Source organism: Boleophthalmus pectinirostris, unplaced genomic scaffold (genome assembly GCF_026225935.1).
Source record: "Boleophthalmus pectinirostris isolate CB_2022bp ecotype Guang Dong unplaced genomic scaffold, ASM2622593v1 HiC_scaffold_22, whole genome shotgun sequence".
Lineage (NCBI taxonomy): Eukaryota > Metazoa > Chordata > Actinopteri > Gobiiformes > Gobiidae > Boleophthalmus > Boleophthalmus pectinirostris.
Window position 1 is genome coordinate 31583863 of NW_026571190.1, and position 22754 is coordinate 31606616.

The following is a 22754-nucleotide window of genomic DNA, read 5'->3' on the forward strand; positions in this document are numbered from 1 at the left end:
AATTGCTGCTTGTGGTTCCGATACATGTTAGTGTGTATGTGCCCATCCAAACTGTCACAGAATTACATGGTGTGGGACTAGATAATGTTAGGTTGGCCGAGCCGTTTTTGTTCACATATAATTTGTGAACTTTAGGTTTTTACGATTGGTCAATAGTTGTCATGAGTTTGATGATTTACTTGTGGAGCTTGTTATTAGACTGAAGTGGGCTCTGTTGACACGAGTGGATTGTGTCTTAGATTATCCCGAGGACGATGCTATTGTGGAGGCAGACTTAGAATGCTGTGTTTGTACTTGTGTTTTGTGTATTGAAAAAGTGCCTTTTTTCACCTACAGTTTTGTTTTGAAACAATATGAGACAAGTGGGTCTGAAAATGTGTTTGGTTTTAGTCCAGTGAGGTTCATTTGGTCTTCCAATAATTTATGTTATTAGGTTCTTTTTTCAGACCAAGAGTTTGTTTTCATACCTGACAGTTTCGACTGCTTCCTTAGAGTCACGTGATGTTGCCGTGACATGTCTGCTCAGCTGATTTATACAGGTTGTGGCGCTGTCTGCAATTCGACTTCCTCAAGACAGTATCCCAGGCGTGTGAGAATTAAAAAGCCCCTTCGTTCGGGTTCACAGTCCCGTGGGCACTTTTCCATATTTCGATTGCCTCTTTAATCCAGTAATGATGTTTGTTTTCTTCTGTCCCAGTGATATTTGCTTCATCCCAATCCATAATGTGGTTCTCTCTTTTACAGTGGTCAGAAATTACCGGTTTGAGTTTTTACTGTTCTGCTTTGCATTTTGTTGCTCTTGTGTACGCCTTCGCTGTTTCCTTCTCGCAATCTGAGTTTGGTTTTAGTTAAATGTAAGCAGGGCTGAACAGTATTGATCAAACTCAATTTCTGATTTCATTGTATCTTTACAAAATCCAAATGTTTTTAGTATTAACAGATAAATGCATTAGCTCTGTGTACCTGCTGCTTGATTTTTAGTGTGAAACTGAATTCCCATTTTCTTTTTCATTTTCCATTTTTACATTTTCACTGTAAATAAAGAAAAATCATCTGTCAAACAAACAAAAGCAACTTCATTGACTTTTAGCCCATGTTCCCCCTGTGAAACAACCTACAACAGACCCAGAAAAGTTACTTATTACACTGTTGTTTACCTAACAACTGTGTAACTAGGTTTTTCTAACTTTGAAACTTCCAACCCATGAGCTTGTACTTTACTTCTTTCAAGGCTTTGAGCTGTGCTTCCTTATCCTTTTCTCCTGTCACCAGTGCTTAACATTACTATCAGATAATTGACACTTTTAATATGCATTCTTTACCACTTTTTATTCCCTAACTCAATGCTTCTGTCACTCCCAAGAATTTTCCAGCTTGTTATGAATGCGCTCATGAATCTGTAACCCTTTGTGTCGGTGTGAGCTTCATCCTCACATCTAAATTTAAACATTCCTACATGACACCCTATCTAATGCAATTATAGGATCCAGCTGTCTAATTTGCATTCAGCGCTTCAGCGTCTCAAAGGAGAGATGCTCTGTAAAGATTTTCATGTGGGCAAGGCACTACACACAAACAAGCGTGTCCCTGTGGGTGGATAGGAGCGGGTGCGTTTAAACAAATATCTTTTACAAAATAGATTAGCTCAAAATCAGTGCATTCTATGAAAGCAGACGTATTATTCAAAATCGACTTTTCAGAGCTTTTAACCATGTTATAATTGTTTCCCCTGCTCTTTTAGCCTTTCGAAGTTTTACTTGGAGCAATCGTTAATCACCTATTTTCAAGACGCCATAATGAAGATCAATCTCCACTTTCAACGTCACCTGCTCTGTGCTTACTTCGTTCACCAATTTTAATTTTCTTAATCAGTGATACACGTAGGATTTGGCGGCTTTGCGTCATCATTTTCATACAAATTAACAAACTCCTACTTGCTACTGTGATGTTCAGCTATCCATCGGAGGTGGTGAAAACTTCCCGGCTCTTTGTTGTGATCGCGTTTATAGCGATGTCAGCTCCCACTGGGCACCACCATTTTCACAGAAGTTAGCGCACTTGTTTATTTTATTAAGCTGATTTAGATTACTATTTTGTTTTAATATGTGAAAATTAGAACAGAGTGATCCACAGGTGTAATAGATCATAACTATACAGCAGACACAAGCACAATATGCCTTCTTTAAAGGGGCAGTCCAGAATTTTGGACATAGGACCTCATTTCTTAGTGAGCCAGAGTGTTGGAGACGTGTGGAGACACTTTTTAAACTGTTCCATCCAGTCCTTTTATTTGCAGAGGTCACTGGTGCATGTCAAAGGCCATAGTTATCCTGCCACTAAACAGTCTTACCCACTCCACAAAACACCCGAAGCAAAACAATATAACACCAGTCTGTCGATGTAAATGTTTGTGTTGATAGAATAATGTTTGAAATAAATAAACTTGCGTCACATGAATCGCCGCATGTTGAGGACTATTTTCTCAGCAGCAGTGGAATTTTACTTTGCCGGTAAGACAGGTGCTAAGTGATATCAGTCCACCGCTGCCAAGCTTTCTATCAGGAAGTACAACTCACTGCTGCTGCTCAGACATAAATCCTTCAAATGCAAGGTTGGTTTTACTTCTAAAATTATTCTATCGACACAGACATTCGCATTGATAGTCTGGCATTATAATTGCTTTGCTTTGGGTGTTTTGTGGAGTGGGTAAGACTGTTTTTAGTGGCAGGATAACTATGGCCATTGACATGCACTAGCCTAGCACCAGCGACCTCTGCAAATACAAGGACTGGATGAAATATTTAAAAAAGTGTCTCCACACATCTCCAACACTCTAGGAAATGAGGTCCTATGTCCAAAATTCCAGACTGTCCCTTTAAAGCCAGACTTGCACATATTTACTTCAGCTTAAATGGTGTTCAGTAAAAGACCAAAGGCAGGCAGTTCACCAGTTTCTATTTAAGGTGGCGGTTCCAACACCTACTCACTTGTCCTCATGGAGATGTTATAGGGTGACAGTAGCTCAGTTGGTGGAGTGTTTGTCCACAGATACAGGTGGGCGGTATAATTCCAGTCCATGGGCAAGACACCTAGCCCTCCTTGCCTCCAGAGTCTGTGTACACTGGTGTATGAGCGTGTGTGTGAATGGGTGAGTGGTTCTTTGATGTAAAGTGCTTTGAGTGCCTTGAAAGTCGAAAAGCGCTATATAAAAATGTGACCATTTACCATTGCTTCGCCTCGATTGCTGGCATTAAACTTGCATTCATTTATTACACGTCTTTTTATTGATAGAAAAATACCTTCAAACACGCTTCCTTAGAGTACGTGGGTGAGCCTCTTATAACTTGGCCTCTATAGAGATTTAATGCCATACTGGGGAACTTTCCAAGCAAAGCAATAACATGTCCAAACTATACAAGCCTCTGTGAACCCTGCAGAGTTACAACCTTTAAGAAAAGCACCAAACCAAAGATAAGCTCAATATTTAAACCCAGGAAATATATTTAACAAGACGGCTACCAACACATGAATTATACATTTATAGACATTTTCTTTTGTATGACCTTATTTTGACCTCTGTCTGCTCAGTATCCATTTGAACACATTGATTTAAACATTATGTGAGTGTGATATGTACGCTTTGCCCTGTGCTGTGAACTTTGAAAACCGCACGGGCGGCTTCTTGAGAGCCAGAGTATGCTGAGGGAAATAATGTTACCACCCACTCACCTGTTTCAGTGAGAAGTATATAGATATTCAACACCTGCACATTGTAGTTATGCAAGAACTAAAATAACAGATTAACCTTCTGCAGTTGCATTGGAAAATGTGGGCATATTATGTAAAATAGACTTTTATGTGTTACCATGTTAATGTTTTTTTTTTTTTTTTTTTTGAGTTTGGGGGGGGGGGGGGGGGGGGAACAAACAGAACATGTATTTTATGTTATATGACAAAAAATCACTGAATAAATTACAAATTATAAAAAAAAAAAAAAAAAAAAACCATGTTACAGCAGTGTTGCCTCATCATTTTCCCCCTCAAAGTTGGATTTCTATTGTTTCACGCATGTTTGAGTAATCCTGTTTTCACCTAGCCTGATTCATCATCCGGTTTCATTTCGTGGGAACCGTCTGACCTCACAGCATTAAGATTTGCTCGCTCGATGGAAAGTGGGTACTTTAAAAAAAAATGTAACCATTCGCTGCTGTTTGGTCGTGATGTATGTAATGCACCAAATCCCAAACGAAGAAGGGCAATAACGTCTTTCCCCTTGATAAAATTCATTCATCTTTAAATCCTCAATCTTAGGAATCATTGCCAACACAGAATGTCTATCTTCGTCTACATCCGTCTCGATCACTTTGTTACCTCTGCCAAGGAGGTTATGTTTTTGCCGGCGTTTGTCTGTTTGTTTTTGTTTGTTTGTTTGTTTGTTTGTTTCTCTGTTAGCAACATAACTCAAAAAGTTATGGACCGATTTTGATGAAATTTTCAAGATTTGTTGGAAATGTGAAAAGGAAGAACTGATTTCATTTTGGGGGTGATCCGGAAGAAATCCTGGATTCTGGATCACTTTGAAATTTTAGTTAACATTGTGGTAAATGGGGCCAAAAATTTTGTTTCTCAATATCTTGGTTAATTATTGACCAAACCCCATGAAATTTGACTCAGGGATGGACAATGGGATCCTCTTTCATATTCCAAAGGCTGATCTGGATCTGATCCAGAAGACTGATTTTATCGCAATTTATATAAAAAATGGGGGTAGTCCTTGGCGGAGGTCTGCGCTCTCTGAGTGCTTTTCTAGTTTACTGATGGTTTTCTTCACTGATTGGCCAGTGCACGGTCTACAACTTCCACAGTTCTTGCAAACCGTCTAGTGAATTCTGATTCCCGATCTAGTCGCTGGAGAGAAATGAAATTGAGCGGAGGCACTAGGTGGCACCAGCCTGGCTAGTTTTCACCAACTCTCTGCCTCCTTTTTTGTACTAACTTTAAATCAGACTAAGATCAGACTTAAGATCAAACAACTATGGCTCAAAAAAGGTAAAAAAAATGTCACTTAGCCATTTGTTCAGCAACAAAAACATATAAATGAAATCTGCTGCTTGTTAAAATCCCATTATTAAAAGGAAATGTTGGGTCTAGCAGCTCTGCAGTTTTGGACTGGATGTTTACTCTGTTATATACTAGGTTATACACCTAGAAAAGCATGTGTACTAAAGAGTACACAAGAGGTATTACTTTTCTATGGGGTATTTATTTATATATTAGATCACCATGCTACCTTTTATTGTTTTGAAAATGCTATGATTGCTGAAGACAGCATATTCATTTATTTTAAAAGATTTTGTCACTCTGAGTCCCCTTTGCTCTCTGTGCTAAGTCAGCCCCCTTCAGAGCATGATCACGTTACAATCATTTTGTCATTCCACCAGGTCTGTTGTAGTTGTAGTGTATTGTTTTATGGTAGTGTGGGTGATGTTGGCCTAACATTGCACTGAATCTTAGGGCTTGGGGGAGAGCGCTACATTACTCAAACATGCATGGATGACATATAAAACTTCTTCAAGCTTGGTTTTGATGAGGAAATAACATGGTAGAAACTTCCAAAAAGTTGATTTTCCACAATACCCCCGAACCTTAAAGTTGTAATTACTATCAAAGGTCAAACATAAAAGGCCATATCAAAGATTCTAATGCTGAAAAAATGTTTATAGCAAAGATTGGTAGAGATATTCAAGCCCAAGGAACCATTTCCAATCCTCATATCTTTGGGTGCCTATAGTATTTTCTTGATTAAATTCTTAATAATAGTCGTTAGAATAATTGATGTTATTGTTTAACCATGGACGCAAGGAATGTACAACAAAGCATTGAACTGAATAATTTAAAGGTGCAGTTAATCCTTTTCGATCCTTTGTCGCACCTGATTTCATGACTTTATACCATGAGGCCTTTAAGTTTTTTGGGGGGTATTACATAAAGCTTAGCGGAACAAACCCCTACTTCCTCGATGGGGCCCTATTGTAATTTACATTCCCACGTGTTTTCATTTGCAAAACTCACGGTGGCTGCTGTATCCCTTCTTCAATTTTTTGGACTCTGTGGGCTGTGACGGAAAAAAACATCTTTATACTTCTGAACAAAAAGAAGTCAAATGTAACAGTTAGCCAGCAGCAGTCTGTGCAAATAAATTCTCCGGTGGTAGACAGAGGTCAAATTTGTCTGTGTGTGTGTGTTTCTGTCTGTGCATGTGTGTGTGTTTGTGTTGTTGAGTAGCACAGTATTTTTAATCTCCCCAATAATACTTGCATTAAAGAGGTAGTTGGTATGCTTTTGGTCAGGGTCATGTATATCAAACACTGCTTATAATTTTGTGGTTTGCAGCGGGGTTCGTCAATGTCTTTAAAAAAAAACAAACACTGAGATGATTTGAACCATCGCTTTCAGCTCTAAATCTTTTTCGATTGATAAGTAATGCATTGCCATAGTTGTGCCATACATTCCAATATCTTACTTTATTAAATCAAATCCTCACGAGCACGATGTCAAATTGTTGTGGGTGTCATCACAGATAAATCCAACCCAATAGATGTTGAAGCATCTTGCTCAGTGTAGTGTTTCTGTTTTACTGTTACTGTAATTATTTTACTTTTTAGTAGGGATGTAACGATGTCCAAGTCTCACGATACGATATCGTCATAGTATGAACCTCATGGTACGATATTTATTGCGATATCGTGGGAAAGCTCACGATATGGTGGAGAGGCTCACGATTAGAGATGTAACAATATCCAAATCTCTCTGTACGATATTTTCACGATATAGATCTCACAGTACGATATTTATTGTGATATTTTGTGAACTGTTTTTCCTCTTAAATTGCCTTGACAAGACATAAAAGTGCTTGGAACTGTTATTTCTTCTTGTAGTCTACACTGAAATGGAGCAAAGGATCATGGTCTAGTAGTTCCCTCTGTCTTTTGCTGCACCATAACTCTTATTTTAAGCAAATAGACTTCGTAATTTGATATATTGTGATGGTCCACGATATTATTGTGAGAACTTTGACGATACAGGATCACGATATCTTGGTTACTGTTACATCCCTACTTTTTAGTATTTAACAATTACAATATCATGAATATAATTAAAAACAACATTCTTTTTTAGATATTACTGTACATTACATCTCCACCCCAGGGGATTTCTGAATTATACTTGTACTGAATAACAAAAATTTGTTAATGAAATGCATTTTGCCTTTTAAATCTATCATTTTGATGCTTCACCCTGGGCTCAGACTCCATGTGGTGCAGCTCTGGTCCAGTGGGCGTGAGTATTCTGTATACCGGTAGTTAAAAGTATGCAGAGGTGCTCAGAGTGCACAGGTGCAGTCCGCTGGCGCCGGAGGAGGTGCTGCAGTGCTCTGGATCAATTCATGTTGTATTCTATTTTTGCCGGACACCAGAGCAACCACAGCCTTTGCCTTCATAAATACACAGTTATGAGTCAAACATGTGGAGTCTGTGGAACCTTCAGAGGTGGTGACCGCAACTGCAGAGCTCGAGTCCTCGTGTCACACCACAATAAGACCAGTCTCACACTGGAGCTGGACCAGGTGCAGTCTGAGCGAGGCGTTGCTTTGTGCACTGATAATGGAGAATGGTTTAACTTTAAGGCATCTAACTGCACCCATCTAATAACCATGGCTCTTATTTACACTCCATTTCTGGCTAAAATTAGTAGCTCTCTGGCACTTTTGTTTTATAAAAAGTAGCTGAGGGGAGGAAAAAGGTTGGTGACCCCTGGGCTTGACCACTCAATCTATTCAGAAAATTTTTAATTTTATCATATTTATGTGATTAGAAATCTGTATTTGATTGTGGATAATACATTCTTCATGAGTTTAAATAATGTCTCACTTCATTTTCTGCTGTGAGACTTCAATTTTTCTCCTGAGATCTTCTATAAGTCTGTGATCAACACGCTGCAATTAAAATCTTAATGTGTTTAGTTGTGTTACAGAGCCCCTAATCCTGTACCCAGTCTCTCCGGAATCGTGGGCGTCTGCCCTGGTGTGAACCGCTCAGTCAGGAAACTATTCAAACTATCTCTGTATTTGAATTCCACCTACCGCACACAACTATATGTCCTTTAGTGCTTATAAAGTACAGCCTGTAATAAAACATGGCCATGGCTCTGTTTCTTATTACATACATTAATGGTTCTCAAACTTTTCCCACCAAGTATCAACTAAGAAAATAAACAGCTTTCCTTGTACCGTCCGAGCTAAACCAGGTCTAATTCCATATCTGAACTAGGTCTAAAATATAGGACTACAGCGCAACTTAAAAGTGATATATTATGAAAATTACACAGTGAGTTTAAGCCATGTTAGCTGATTGTTGTTACCTCATCAAAAACATACACCAAGATCGAGTTGTGTTTGTTTCATTCACACATTTTTGAGTAACGTTGCATTATTAGTCTGTCTACATCTCCAAAGCTCAAAATGCTCAGTTCCACCTTGTGATGTCATGAAGTGGTAGTTTATAAATTAAGAGATAAGCAATTCCAGGGCTGAAATTCTCCAAATGATTCTAGTGAAAGTGCATGGAGTGTATGTTTGTTTGAAGAAGAACTGGGCCTAAATATGCAGGATTTGTGTGTTAAACACGTGTAAATGAAACAAAACACAACTCCATTTATGTTTTTGTTCAGAAAATATCATACTGTGGTCTCTCTAAGAAGTTCTAAACCAGGTCTAGGATTATCTCAAGGGGTAAGAATTCTCTTTGAGGAAAGAAACTGTATACATTTATTTGTCTAGGACCCAATATTTGTTCTCAGCCTAATAAAAAAAACAAAAAAACTAAAAACAATCTGGCTTTTATTTTAGTTTCTTCCTCACACTTGAGTTTTGAAATCACAGAACGTCCTCCGGTGAATGAAACCCTCATTGCTTTTGATTTATAGACCATGGACATGAGCACAGCGCCTCAACGGCTCACTGAAGGTGCCAGAAGATGGGAATACAGAACACGGAAGATTCAAAATATGCTTTGAAAAAAACACACTTCCCCTGACAGCTCACTGTTCGTTTTGGCTGGAAGGATAGCTACTGTTTGATGACTGTGAAAGCTGGTGTGGTACTGCTCTCCAGATGTCAATTGAGCAGAAATGTGGTGATGGGAAAAATGGAAGCTGTTTTGATCCATCTGCTCCTAAACATTACCTGAATATCCGGGCGATGAGTCTAAGAGATTGAGATTCGATGTAGAAATGTTGGCGTAGCAATGTTTGTGTAATGCTTTATTAGTAGTCTGTCTAACCCAGACTTGGGCATTGTGCAGCTCCCAGGTTGACTTTGACCGGCCTGTTTAAGATAATTTAGAGTTACAAAATAAACATATTTCATAATTTTACTTCATGCATGAACTAAAGCTGCATTGCTTTTATTTTAGAGGTATTTTTTATGACGTTTTTTGTAATGCAACCTGACTTTTTTCATTGCTTAGTCATAACATAAACTCTCCAGTCTTACCAGCCTGTCAAAACAATACTGTGTACTGCATTTGAGAAAGAAATACAGTAAATATTATGCAGAATTGAGTTTAGTATTTTGGCTCGGCCCTCCACAATATTTTCTCATGTGGCCCCATGGAAAAAATAAATTGCCCACCCCTGGTCTAACACCATATCATCTTTGCACTGTTTTCCCTTGCGTCGTATATTGCTGAGATATTTTATTGCTTATTTCTATGTTATTGTATTCTTACTTGTACATATGCATTTATTTAACTATGCCTTGACACAAGTCTCTTGCTATTTTTGCTACTTATTTAGAATTATGACCCTTTATATGCTTTCTCTCTGTTATTATAATGTGATGTGTGAGCTGCACAGCAAAAAGTGGAGTGTTAATATTGACTCTCACAGAATCAATTTTAACATTTTCTCAGTGTTTATATGAGTCCAATTTGTTCTAGAATTAATTTAACATTTAATTAGTTAATTAAGTAACACTGGACCAAAAGTTCCTGTTTAACCCCAAAATCAAGAGTTGTCTTAACGTTTTGAGAGTAAACGGATAACACTTTGCAGGGTTATCCTGATTTAGCTTTAACAACACACAGAAGTGTTTTTTTTAAACTTTATTTTAGTTAATTTAAAATGAAATTATGTACAAAAACTGGTTTAAAGTGGTCTTCTCTCACGGGAGTTTGAAGTGGTGGTGCCAGATTAACACTACAGTAGGGGAAGTTGAATTAACTTCAACCACATCAACTCTGGCAAATAACCCAACTTGAATCCCCATTTAACGTTCATATAGTTAAAATAACACTTTTTTGTGTCTTAAGCCTATATTTTTTTGCTGTGTACTGTGTCCAACTAATTTCCCTCGTAGATCAATACAGTTTGTTTAAGTTTAAGTCTACATATCGAAAACTCTGTTCCAATTTATGATGTAATGAAGTGGTAGTTTTCAAGTGAACAGCTTCTTTTACCTTGAGTTCAGAAGAGGTGAGCAATTCCAAAGCTGAAATTATCCAAATGATTCTAGTGTATGGAGGTTAAAAACACAGTGGAACACTTCTTGTATCACCACGTGACATCACAAGGTGGGACAGGCTGGAAGGGCAGCTACTGTTTTATGACCGTGAAAGCTGGTGTGGAACTGAGTAATTGAGCAGAAAGGAGTTGATGGGAAAATGGAAACTATTTTGATCCATCTGCTCCTAAACATTACCTGAATATCCTGGTGATGAATCAAAATTTTGAGAATCGACGTAGCAATCATCAACATAAAACAGGCCATTACATCGGTGATGGATGAGCAGCATGGAGCCAAAACTACATCAATTTGTTGCTTCCAGACTGCTAACATTGTTCCGTTTGGGTAAAATTTAAATTGCAAAAGTTAAGGTAGTACATTAGTGCTAAATGACCTCATTTTGCTTTTACATTTTGTTCTCGGGAAAATACAAAAACACACAGGCTATGTTGAGAAGACTGGGGAGGCTTGTAAAAAACATTCTGATTGGCCAGGGTTTGTCCTTGGCCAATGACACCTACAGATGCAGCAGAGTCTGGAGACTAGAATGAGACAGAAGGGACAGAAGACTCTAATTTAAAGAGCCCATGTTACACTATTTTCCGATCTATGTTATAATGTTGTTTCTTCATTACAAACATACCTGTAATTTAGTTTGTTTCATTCACATGTTTAACACACAAATCCTGCATATTTAGGCTGAGTTCATGTGATAATACTGGAAGTGCTCCACTGTGTTTGTAAACTCCATATGCCTGCACAATAATCATCATTTGGATGATTTCAGCCCTGGAACTGTCAATCTCTACTGAACTAAAGGTAAAAGGAGCTGTTAACTGGAGAACTATCACTTCACGACATCACAAAGTGGAACAGAGCATTTTGAGCTTTGGAGATGTAGACAAACTAATAATAAAGGTTTAGTCAAATGTGTGAATGAAGCAAAACACAACTCCTGCCATGTTTTGATGAGGTAACAGCAGTATTAGGGTGGTTTCTTTTAGATTCTCTAGATTAGAAGCTTGCATTTGGCTCCATATCTGGCCAAAATATTTGGGTCCAAATTTTATGCAAATTAATATTTAGAGGTTGCTGAAGACACTTGAAAATTATAGGGCCTGATTCGGTTTCCACGAAGTGGAAGTCTGACCTCGCAGCATTAGGATTTGTTCACTCGACAGTAGGCGGGTACTTTTTAATTAACCCAATCACTACTGTTTGGTCGTGATGCATGTAATGCACCAAATCCTGTACGAAGAAGGGCAATAACGTCTTTCCCCTTGATAAAATTCAACAAACATTCTCTTTGTTCCATCTTTAAATCCTCGATCTCAGGAATCGTTGCCAACACAGAATGTCTGGCTTTGTCTACATCCATCTCAACCACTTTGTTTACTGTTGTGCTGTACCACAAAAGGGACCCAGAGAGGCACTTGAGTTTGACGTCATAGCTTCACAGCTCGTCGCTGATTGGCTGGAGCATGGTCTGCAACTGCTGGGGTTCTTGAAGTGTATTCCAATTCCTGACCTATTCACTGGAGAGAAAAAAAATTGAGCAGAGGCACTAGGTGGCACCAGCCTGCCTACTATACTATAACATAGTGAACAAAATAAATAAGGTCAGCTCGAATAATTTGTCATTTTATTCTGCAAACACAAACTGAAACTTGCATAAAAATTACTTAGAAAGTCCATTAAAAAAAGTTACTTGAAAATGGTAAATTTTTCAATTTCCAGGAAACTTCATGCAGCTTGAGCAACCTCTAAAACATCTCCTTTTTCTTCCAAATGTCTTCTCAAATCATCTTTTGGGTGCTAAAACCTAATGCGGGGTTCTAATAGAGGTTATCTGAAACTTTATTTTTCACCATGCTTTGATGCATTTTAACATGACTTAAATCTCACAAGAATCCATTTTGTGTAATAAAGGTAATTTAAGTCAATCAAGTTATTAAGTAAATCATTTCCAAAAAATCAGATTGTCAAATTTGTGCTTTTCTTTTTCTATTTTTGCAGGTAAAATGTCAGACGTTCGTGCGCAGAGGAAGAGGCAACAGCTGAACAACTTGGTCGCCATGGTTACTGAATTAGCCCAACCTGGGAACACTATTGTGGACTTTTGCAGCGGAACGGTGCGCTCTGTTCATCTCTCCAACATGCTTTTGTATTGATTAGTGCACTTAGACTACCACTAAACTCACTTTTGGTCAATACACAATTTAATTCAGCCTTATTTGGTTTTAAAATATACTTCTAAATGATGGGTCCTTTTCAGAGTAACAGCACCGATTGCCCACTCATGTTTGGTACTATTTGGTTGTTTTTGCAGGGCCATGTGGGGATTGTCCTGGCTCATGCTCTTCCAGATTGCCAGGTATGTGTGTTCCAAGAATATAATAAAATCAAAATAGCATAGTCCCTAATTATTACCTGATTTAATTACTGCCCAAAGTTAGACCTGTCATGATAATTACTACTATATCAATATATGAAAGCTGGAGCTATATATTTCAATATTTATCATGATATTTTTTCTTTGCACTACTGGGACATTTGTGGTTATTTTTTGGTAAAATATCTGTGGAAATGTCTGGCGTATTCTCCACCAGCTTTATAAATCTGCTTGCCAGATCTCCAAATCTTCAATGTCCACAAAGGATAAACATTGTTCCATGAAGAATTTATCCACAACTATCAAGATAAGGAAAATGAAAACTTAAAGGAGAACAACGACAAGCATTGGTGAACTTTGAACGGCACAAATCTCTGCTAATGCCTGTGCTAATGTCTGCATCATGAAATTGATTTAAAATTTTAATTGTAGAATCAGTCTGAGTGAACAAATTATTTATGTTTTATTCATGACGATGACATTAGTTTTGCTCAGTAGTTCAATAATGCTGGTCGTCGTTCGCCTTTACGTTTTTGTCTTTCTTACCTTGATAGTTATGGATATATTTTCGTGGAAGATTGTTTATCGAGCTTGTTGGTTGAAGATTTGGTGATAGGGCAGATTTATGAAGCTGGTGGAAAATACGCAAGATATTTCTAAAGACATTTTGCCATAGAAAATCATTAACCAGAAGTTCCACCAACCCTACAGCGAGGCACTTCCGGCCGTTTTGAAAAAGCTCTATGATATATCCACAGAAACATGCAAGTGCCGGACCCTCAACGAAAAACTCATAGTGCACCTTTAAGCCGTAAACGATTGAATTAATACCTTTTTTGACTCATTACAGAGGCAAACCAAGTACTGTGTGTAATTTTGCTATTTATTTTTTGCAGCTCATGTTTTTTTTTAACATTATTATTATATTATTATTATAATAATAACAATATTGTACATTTAGAATACTTTTTTGTTGTTTAAAAGTGCACTGTGTAACTTTTCTATGGATATATCATTGCTCTGCTTGGAATGTTCCACAGTATGACATTAAACAGCTAAATTACCAGTGGTTTTCTATCTCAAAAATAAAAAAAAAAAAAAAAAAACAGGTATTCTGATTATGAACGAGGTTGTCTATCCACAGACCTGACCTGTAACTTGGTCTGGTTTGGTCTCCATGATGATAAAAAGATTTAATACCATCTCCGACAACGCAATAACATCTCCAAAAAAAGCATTGACGTACCATTCAGCAGAAAAGTTACTCAGTGCACCTTTAAATCTGCTCTTGGGTTTTTGTGTCAGTGTCATAAATTAGTTTCAGTATTATAATTAATCATGTATTTGTTTATTATCTGTATTTTCTTCAGCACTATATCACACTTCAGAATTTGTTATCGTGACAGGCCTACGCACAGTCGTCTTCAACTTCATACTTTTGTCTTATTTTTCAAATCCAGTTTTGATGATTTTTTTTAAATTTCATACTTTTAAGAATAGACTTTGCCCTTATGTGGGTGTAAACAGAGCGAGTAGACATTTACGAGATTATTATTTATAATGACATATAATTAGAATAAGAATGCATCATTGAATTGCCTGTAACCAAAATTGCATTGTTCTGCTGTTTTTTAGGTTTCGAAATGTCATCCCATTTAAAAAAAAAGAAAAAAAAAGAAGAAGAAAAAGTTGTTTATCATAGCTTCTGCCCTTTTTTCTGATTTGATGAAGCTTTTATGAGATGTTATGCTGGCTCACTGAATGTTGTTGTGCATTTTCAGGTCATTCTGATTGAAAACAAAGAGGAGTCCCTGGTCAGAGCTCAGAGCCGCGGAGCTGAACTGGGTCTGCACAACATTGGCTTTATTCAGGCCAATCTGGACTATTTCACTGGACCCTTTCACATCGGGGTGAGTGGAGGACGCGCACTCAACACTCAAAACACAATATTACCAAGGTTTTTTCATAATCATAATTAATAAAAAACTGTTTAGAAACAAAAGAATAGAATTTTCAGCTCAGAGGGTCTTTCGTGTGTACCAGTCAGATCACACCACTCGATAACTATTCTGCTTGTGAATTTTGTTTTCTTTATCAGTGCTTGCTCACAAATATCAGGGTTTGCATTTGTCTTAACAAACAGTGTTCACATCTGTAGCTGAAAGAAAATGTTATGATTATGATTAGGTTACAAATATAGCTGCATGTTGACTCAAACATGTAACAAATAATTTTACTTTCCAGATACAGAAGTAAAAGCCTAATTTCATTCATGTTTACTTTAAAGGAATCCGTGTATCATGTATTCATTTGTTATTCAAAATAAAACCAAAAATAAGAAAAAGAAAAACAACTATTTTCTTCAAAATGAAAAAACAGATATTGATTTTGTGTTTAAATGAATAATGGAAAAAAACGGATAACGACGTTTCACGTTTTTGTAACTTAAATTGTGATGCCGGACTTTTGCGCCGCATACGGACTGAACCAGGACTAAAACAGGAATAAAACAGGACTAAAATAGGTCTAAACCTCGTCTAAACCAGGACTGAACCAAGACTGGACCAGTACTGAAGCAGTACTCTGTGTCGGAATGGGCCTGGAGGTACGCCTGCATACAATGTCGGGTGATCAGGACTCAGACCGGGACCAGACCGGGACAGGGACCGGGACTGAGACCGGGACTGAGACCGGGACTGAGACCTGGACCAGACTGGACTGAGACCTGGACTGAGACCTGGACCTGAGAGACCGGGACTGAGACCGGGACTGAGACCCCGGACTGAGGACTGGGACTGAGACCTGAGACCGGGACTGAGACCTGGGACTGAGACCTGAGACCTGTTCAGGCTGGTTCTGTCCTTGTTCTGTCCTGGTTCAGACCTGGTTTATTCCTGTTTTAGTCCTGGTTCAGGTCTGATTCAGTCAATATGCGGCGCAAAAGTCCGGCATGAAGAAAGTAGTTGTTTTTTCGTTTTTTTATTTTTTTGAAAAATGAATGAACAAATGATACACGGATTTAAAGGGCTGATATTTTATTTCACTATTTTTATATCTATGTTTTAATGTTGTTTCCTCGTCACAAACAGACCTGGAGTTGGGTTTTGTTTCTTTCACACATGTTTAACACACAAACCCTGCATATTTAGGCTGAGTTCTTCTCTCAAACAGATAAACGGTCTGTTCCACCTTGTGATGTCATGTGATAACACAGGAAGTGCTCCACTGTATTTTAAACTCCATAGACACCTTCACTAGAATCATTTGAAAGATCTGTGCCATGGAATTGCCTACATGTATTGAAATAAAGGTACGGTATTTTCCGGACTATTAGACGCGCTCTTAAGCCTCCAACCCCATCAAAAAACGACTGCGCCCGCAATCCAGAGCAGCCCCATACACGAATCCACTCGGGTGTCCCAGCACGACTTCAGTAAACTACAACGCCGCACCACCTCGCAGCGCACGCAAACACACGAAGCAGACAGCGACAGCACAGCGAAAAACACCCACAGCCACACTTATCACTCCACGCCGACGAGGAACGGAACGGAGGAACGAACCGAAAAAGTGAGTGCACTGTGACACTTCTAGACACAACTGAACAACTGAACAACTGAGTCACTGCGAACACGCCAACAATCCAGCGGTCCCAGACAGCACCCTCCATACACGCCACAACTGAACAAAGCCCAGAGTCACCATGAACGCGCCAAACAAAGTCCAACTGACCCATCGAACTGTTGTGTTTCATTTAAAGTCCGGTGTGGTTTATTTGTGAAAAAAGTTCGAAAATAGACCATTTAATGACAGTGCGTCTTATAATCCAGAGCGCCTAATAGCCCGGTAAAAGGTAGCTTCATGACATCACAAGGCAGAACAGCAGTTTGAGCTTTGGCAATGTAGACAGACCAGTAATAAAGTGTTACTCAAACATGTGTGAATGAAACAAAACACAACTCCGAGTATGTTTTTGAGGAAGTAACAATTTTCTAAAATGACTTAAAGCTCACAAGAGTCAGTTTTGTGTAATATAGCACTTCGAACTTAAAAAAACATTTGTACAAAAATTGGCAAATATTGTGTATTGGTTTAGCAGCACATCAGCAAGCCAAATATCGGACAGCAATATAACTTAAAAAATCCATATCGCAGCATCCCTGTTCAACCCCATTCGTAAATCTCCTTCACACAGTCGCTGCCCTACTCCGAGCGCTCCACATAACTGGGCCAGCTGTGCACCACCAGAACAGAAGCACGTGCACACAGATTAACCCCAAAAGTGGAATTAGCCAGACGAGGATTTCCCTACAGACCAGTTAGGAAACGTGGGGTTTAAACGTTTAAAAAAAAAAAAAAAAATCTCCCAAATAAACAGACAAAAGCATTTAGTATTTTTTACACGTGTATCAGCCTTGACTTAGTCTTTTACGAAAATCAATATTTAATTTCACAGACTTGAGGTGTAATTCAACAAACAAATAGTTGTCCTAAAAAATCCGATCGCACTTGTATGAGCTGTTTTGGTAATTTCCTCAGTACTCACACAAAACAGATGCAGAGACACCTCAGTATGTGGTCATTTTCACACTGCCGCTAGTTTAGTTTATTGCTTTTCTGGGGAGAGTCCATTACGCTTGTGGACATGTCATTTGTACCTGGAATGTGTACCTGGAATGTTGAGATAGTAGTTAGTAGTAGTTTTATTCTGTCATTTTTGCAGCATTACAAAACAAAACACAGACTACAACCCCATGGATTATGACCGAAAGGGTTTAGGCTGAAGTAAAAAAAAGAAAGTACTTATAATGTCAAACCTTTTTAAACAATGACAGAATTCCCAGAAAGAAAGGCATCATGTAGATTGTGTATAGATCATTGTAGATTAAACAACTCCACCTTACATTGATTTCAAATACAGGTGGTTTCACTGCTCAAAAATACCTTGAAAATCCGTGTATCATTAATTTTTCAATATAAAACTAAAAATAAGAAAACAACTGTTCTCTTCATTATTTGTGTCCTAAACCAAAATGAAAAAAAAGGATATATAATATTTTTTTTCTTCAGTTTTTGATTTTGTGTTTAAGTGAATAATGGGAAAAAACGCGATAACAGCCGTTTCCGTGACTTAAACTGTGATGCTTTTGTGCCGGATGCAGACTGAACCAGGACCATGACTAACCAGGTCTAAACCAGGACCAGGACTAGTGTCGGGACAGGCCTGGAGGTGCGCCCGCATAGACTGTCAGGTGAGGCTTAGGACTGAGACCAGGACCAGACCAGGACTGAGATCAAGACTTAGATTGGGACCAGACCAGGACTGAGACCAGGACTGGGACTGAGACCAGGACCGGGACTGAGACCGGGACTGAGACCAGGACCAAATCGGGCACCAGACCGTGATGATGGGACTGGGACTGAGACTGGTTTAGTCCTGGTTCAGTCCTGGGTCAGTCCGTATGCGGCGCAAAATTCCAGCATCTCACTTTAAGTCACGAAAACAGAAAACGGACGCTTTTTCCATTATTCATTTTAAAACACAAAATAGAAACCTGAAAAAAGGAATCTGTTATCCATTTTTTCATTGACTGTTATTTTTATTTATTTATTTATTTTTTCGTTTTCTTAATTTTGGTTTTATATTGAAAAACAAATGAACGAACAACACACGAATTCATGGAGAAAAGCATTTTACAGATCCTCCACCACACAATGCGCCTTTAATGAGACAAGGACAGTGCACAATGTACATTAACCTGAACAGGAGAGATGCATTGTACCCGGTTATAACATTAGTGCTAATTTCCACCTATAGACCCTGGGCGGGCTGATGTTATAGTTCATAAACTCAAAGACACAAAGAAAATGTCTTTATAATGACCATCATAAAAAATCTGTATCATCATTCAAACCCAGTTCTCTCAGCAGTTTAAAATCATCACCCATTATTATTATCCAAAAGCACCAGGACATCACACTCTTTAAAGTAGAGCTGTTTAATGTCATACTGTGGAACATTCCAGACAGAGCAGTGACATTTCCAGGCAGTCACATTTCTCATTCTCATTAAACGGCTTCTCGGGACTGTTTCAAATACGAGGTCTCAGAGCAGCTCCTCTCACACTCTGGAGCGGGGGGAGTGTGGTGTGAACGTGGCCGACCTTGGGCTAACCTTGGGCTGACCTCAGACTGACTTACGCAAGGAACAGTGTGTGGCATTGGGTAAAAAAGCACTCGGCTCATGTATAAAATGGGCGTTGCAGAGCTGCTGTTTGACACATTTGTCTGACGAGGAAATTTTGATCGACTTATGATGACTGTCTGAACAGAAGACGCAAAAGTGGCATCGCATCTTCACTTTTTATTCCGCATTTAGACAAGCATTTTCGGGAAGAAATCTGCGTGCATACGGTGACGCAAAAGTGTGTGGAATTCGATTGGGTGCGCGTGCCAGACGGCTCGGTGACGCTCGGTGGTGATGTATGTGACGTAAACGTGTACGCGACGTGAGCAGATCTGACCAGAGTTTTGCGTCTTGGGCAGTGTAGACGGGAACGCTACGGCGGAGCGTATTCAGCTTTTCCACTCTGCAGGGTGGTTTCAGATTTTTGCGTTTTTAAGCCCCAAAAATGTCATCACCTTCTAAACGAAAGGCACTTCTGAGAAAATATTTTATTGTTGTGTTCTCATGTAAATAGACTCTTAATATCAGCCACACCTGCCGCCTCCTGCCTCTGTCTGCGTGAGCTCAGGGCTGCGTCTCATTTATCTTTCCTCGCTTCCTTCTCCTTAATTTCTCTCCTTGATTCTGCGGGAATTGGGTGAAGAAGTCTCATCCACAGAGGAGATACAGGGAGGAGAGAGGACATAAACTCCTCACTGAGACCAATAAAGCAGAACATTGGCTTCATTCAGGCCAATCTGAACTACTTCACTGGACCCTTTCACATCGGGGTGAGTGGAGGACGTGCACTCAACACTCTGTAGTTTTTTCCTTAAAACACAATATTACCAAGGGTCATTCATAATCATAATTAATAGGGGTGTAATGATATCCAAGTCTCACAATACGATATCTTCACGGTATGAACCTCACAATATGATATTTATTGCAATATTTTGTGGAGGCTTATAAAACTGTTAATAATCATTTTAAAATCCCTTGACAAGACTTAATCCAAAGAACTAAGACTTAAAAGTGCTTAGAACTGTTATTTCTTGTTATAATCTGCACTGAAATGGAGCAAAGGATCATGGTCTGTGTAGTTCCCTCTGTCTTTTTTTAGCTGTTGCTGCACCATAACTCTTAATTTAAGCAAAGAGACTTGTAATTCGATATATTGTGATGGCCCACGATATTATTGTGAGAACTTTGACAATACGATATCACAATATTTCAGTTATTGTTACATCCTTAATAATGAATAAAAAACTCTTTAGAAACAATAGAATACAATGTTCAGCACAGAAAGTTTTTTGTGTACCAGTCAGATTCAGACCACTCGATAACTATTTCAGGAATACGGTCTAATTCTGTCTTCCTTTTTTGTTGTTGTTGTTGTTTTTTTGTTTTTTTTTTTTTTTGTTTTCATTATCCAGTGCTCGCTCACAAGTATGTGGGTTTTCATTTGTCTTAGCAACCAGACCAGACTGTCCACATCTGTAGCAGAAAGACAATTTTGAAAATGTTATGATCATGAAGCTGGGTCTGTCTGCGCAGGTGAGCTGAGAGGACATAAACGTTTGATTATTTTATCTGATATCTGCTCCTGAAGCCTCCACATTGACACATTTGATTGACAGCGGTAAAATGGAGGATCGAGGAGAGGAATCAAGGTGAAGGAAGCGAGGAAAGAGAAATGAGACGCAGCCCGGGTCTGCAGAGGTGAGCCAGGGTCTGTCTTTGTGTCACTGAAAAAGCGTTTTCTCCTCCGCCAACAACAGTTCACGGTGTATTTAGCTACAGTTGAAAGAAAAGAACACTGTGTATAAAGGAAGTGCGTTGTCATAGAAAATAAGTTCTCTGATCAGCTGATGAACTCTCACGTGGCTCATGGTGCAGTGTTTGTGGAGGTAAGACAAGTTTATTTGTACAGCACAATTCGCACATTAAGTAATTCAAAGTGCTTTACAGAATAAGAAACACATTAAAATCACAATACAAACACATGAAAACATAAATATATCATGAGCAAGGCCGATCCAAAAGTGAAGTAAACAGAACTGAATCTAGTGCACCCTGGGGTCTGTACAGAGAGCGCCGTGACATGTGTGAAAACCACATTAGTTATATGGACTAATGCAGTGGTGTAGAGGGGATTTTTTAAGTGGAGGTATGTGATTGTGATGAATCCTGCACAGCTACCTACCAAGAAAAAAAAGAAAAAACTCACTTTCAGTACAAATGTAAAGGCGCCAGCCAAGTAAAAGTCAGTAATATTTGATGTTTTTTTACTCAAATAATGTGGAATCATGTTATTCACCTTAACGACATTCATAATCACCTACAAAACATAAATCATCGACTGCAACACATGAACCAGGACTGAACCAGGACTAAACCAAGACTAAAGCAGGTCTAAATCAGCTCTAAACCAGCTCTAAATCAGCTCTAAACCAGGACAAAACGAGGATTAAACCAGGACAAAACGAGGATTAAACCAGGACAAAACGAGCATTAAACCAGGATTACACCAGGTCTAAACCAGGTCTAAATCAGGTTTAAATCAGGTCTAAACCAGGACGAAACCAGAACAGATCCAAGACTGAACCAGGACTAAAACAGGTCTAAACCAGAACTAAACTAAGACTAAACCAGGATTGAACCAGGACTAAACCTGGACTAAACCAGGTCTATAATAGGACTGAACCAGGATTACACCAGGACTAAACCAGGTCTAAACTAGGACAAAACCAGGACTAAACCAGGATTAAACCAGGTCTAAACCTGGACTAAATCAGGATTACTCCAGGACTAAACCAGGTCTAAACCAGGTCTAAACCAGGTCTAAACCGTGACTAAACCAGAACTGAACTAGGACTGAACCAGGACTGAACCAGGTCTAAACCTGGACTAAACCAGGATTACACCAGGATTAAACCAGGTCTAAACCTGGTCTAAACCAGGTCGAAACCTGGTCGAAACCTGGTCTAAACCAGGTCTAAAACAGGACTAAATCAGGATTACACCAGGCCTAAACCAGGTCTAAATCAGGTTTAAATCAGGTCTAAACCAGGACGAAACCAGAACAGATCCAAGACTGAACCAGGACTAAAACAGGTCTAAACCAGAACTAAACTAAGACTAAACCAGGATTGAACCAGGACTAAACCTGGACTAAACCAGGTCTATAATAGGACTGAACCAGGATTACACCAAGGACTAAACCAGGTCTAAACTAGGACAAAACTAGGACTAAACCAGGATTAAACCAGGTCTAAACCTGGACTAAATCAGGATTACTCCAGGACTAAACCAGGTCTAAACCAGGTCTAAACCGTGACTAAACCAGAACTGAACTAGGACTGAACCAGGACTGAACCAGGTCTAAACCGGGACTAAACCAGGATTACACCAGGATTAAACCTGGTCTAAACCTGGTCTAAACCAGGTCTAAACCAGGTCTAAACCAGGTCTAAACCAGGAAACCTGGTAAACCAGGAAACCTGGTCGAAACCTGGTCTAAACCAGGACTAAACCAGGACTAAACCAGGTCAGGTTAAACCAGGTCAAAACCAGGAAACTAAACCAGGACTCTAAACCAAGGACTGAACCAGGACTAAACCAGGTCTAAA

At 38.9% G+C, this 22754-nt stretch overlaps 1 protein-coding gene across 1 annotated transcript in view; it reads left to right on the forward strand.

The window, feature by feature from the left end:
- Positions 1-15212, forward strand: part of LOC110165404 (glutathione S-transferase, C-terminal domain containing) — an 81191-nt gene extending 65979 nt beyond the window's left edge. The window contains exons 7-10 of the mRNA XM_055158495.1: positions 12581-12696; positions 12894-12938; positions 14738-14866; positions 15201-15212. Of these exons, the coding sequence (XP_055014470.1) occupies positions 12581-12696; positions 12894-12938; positions 14738-14866; positions 15201-15212 (302 nt within the window). The remainder of the gene's footprint in view (positions 1-12580; positions 12697-12893; positions 12939-14737; positions 14867-15200) is intronic.
- Positions 15213-22754: the final 7542 nt, after the last annotated feature.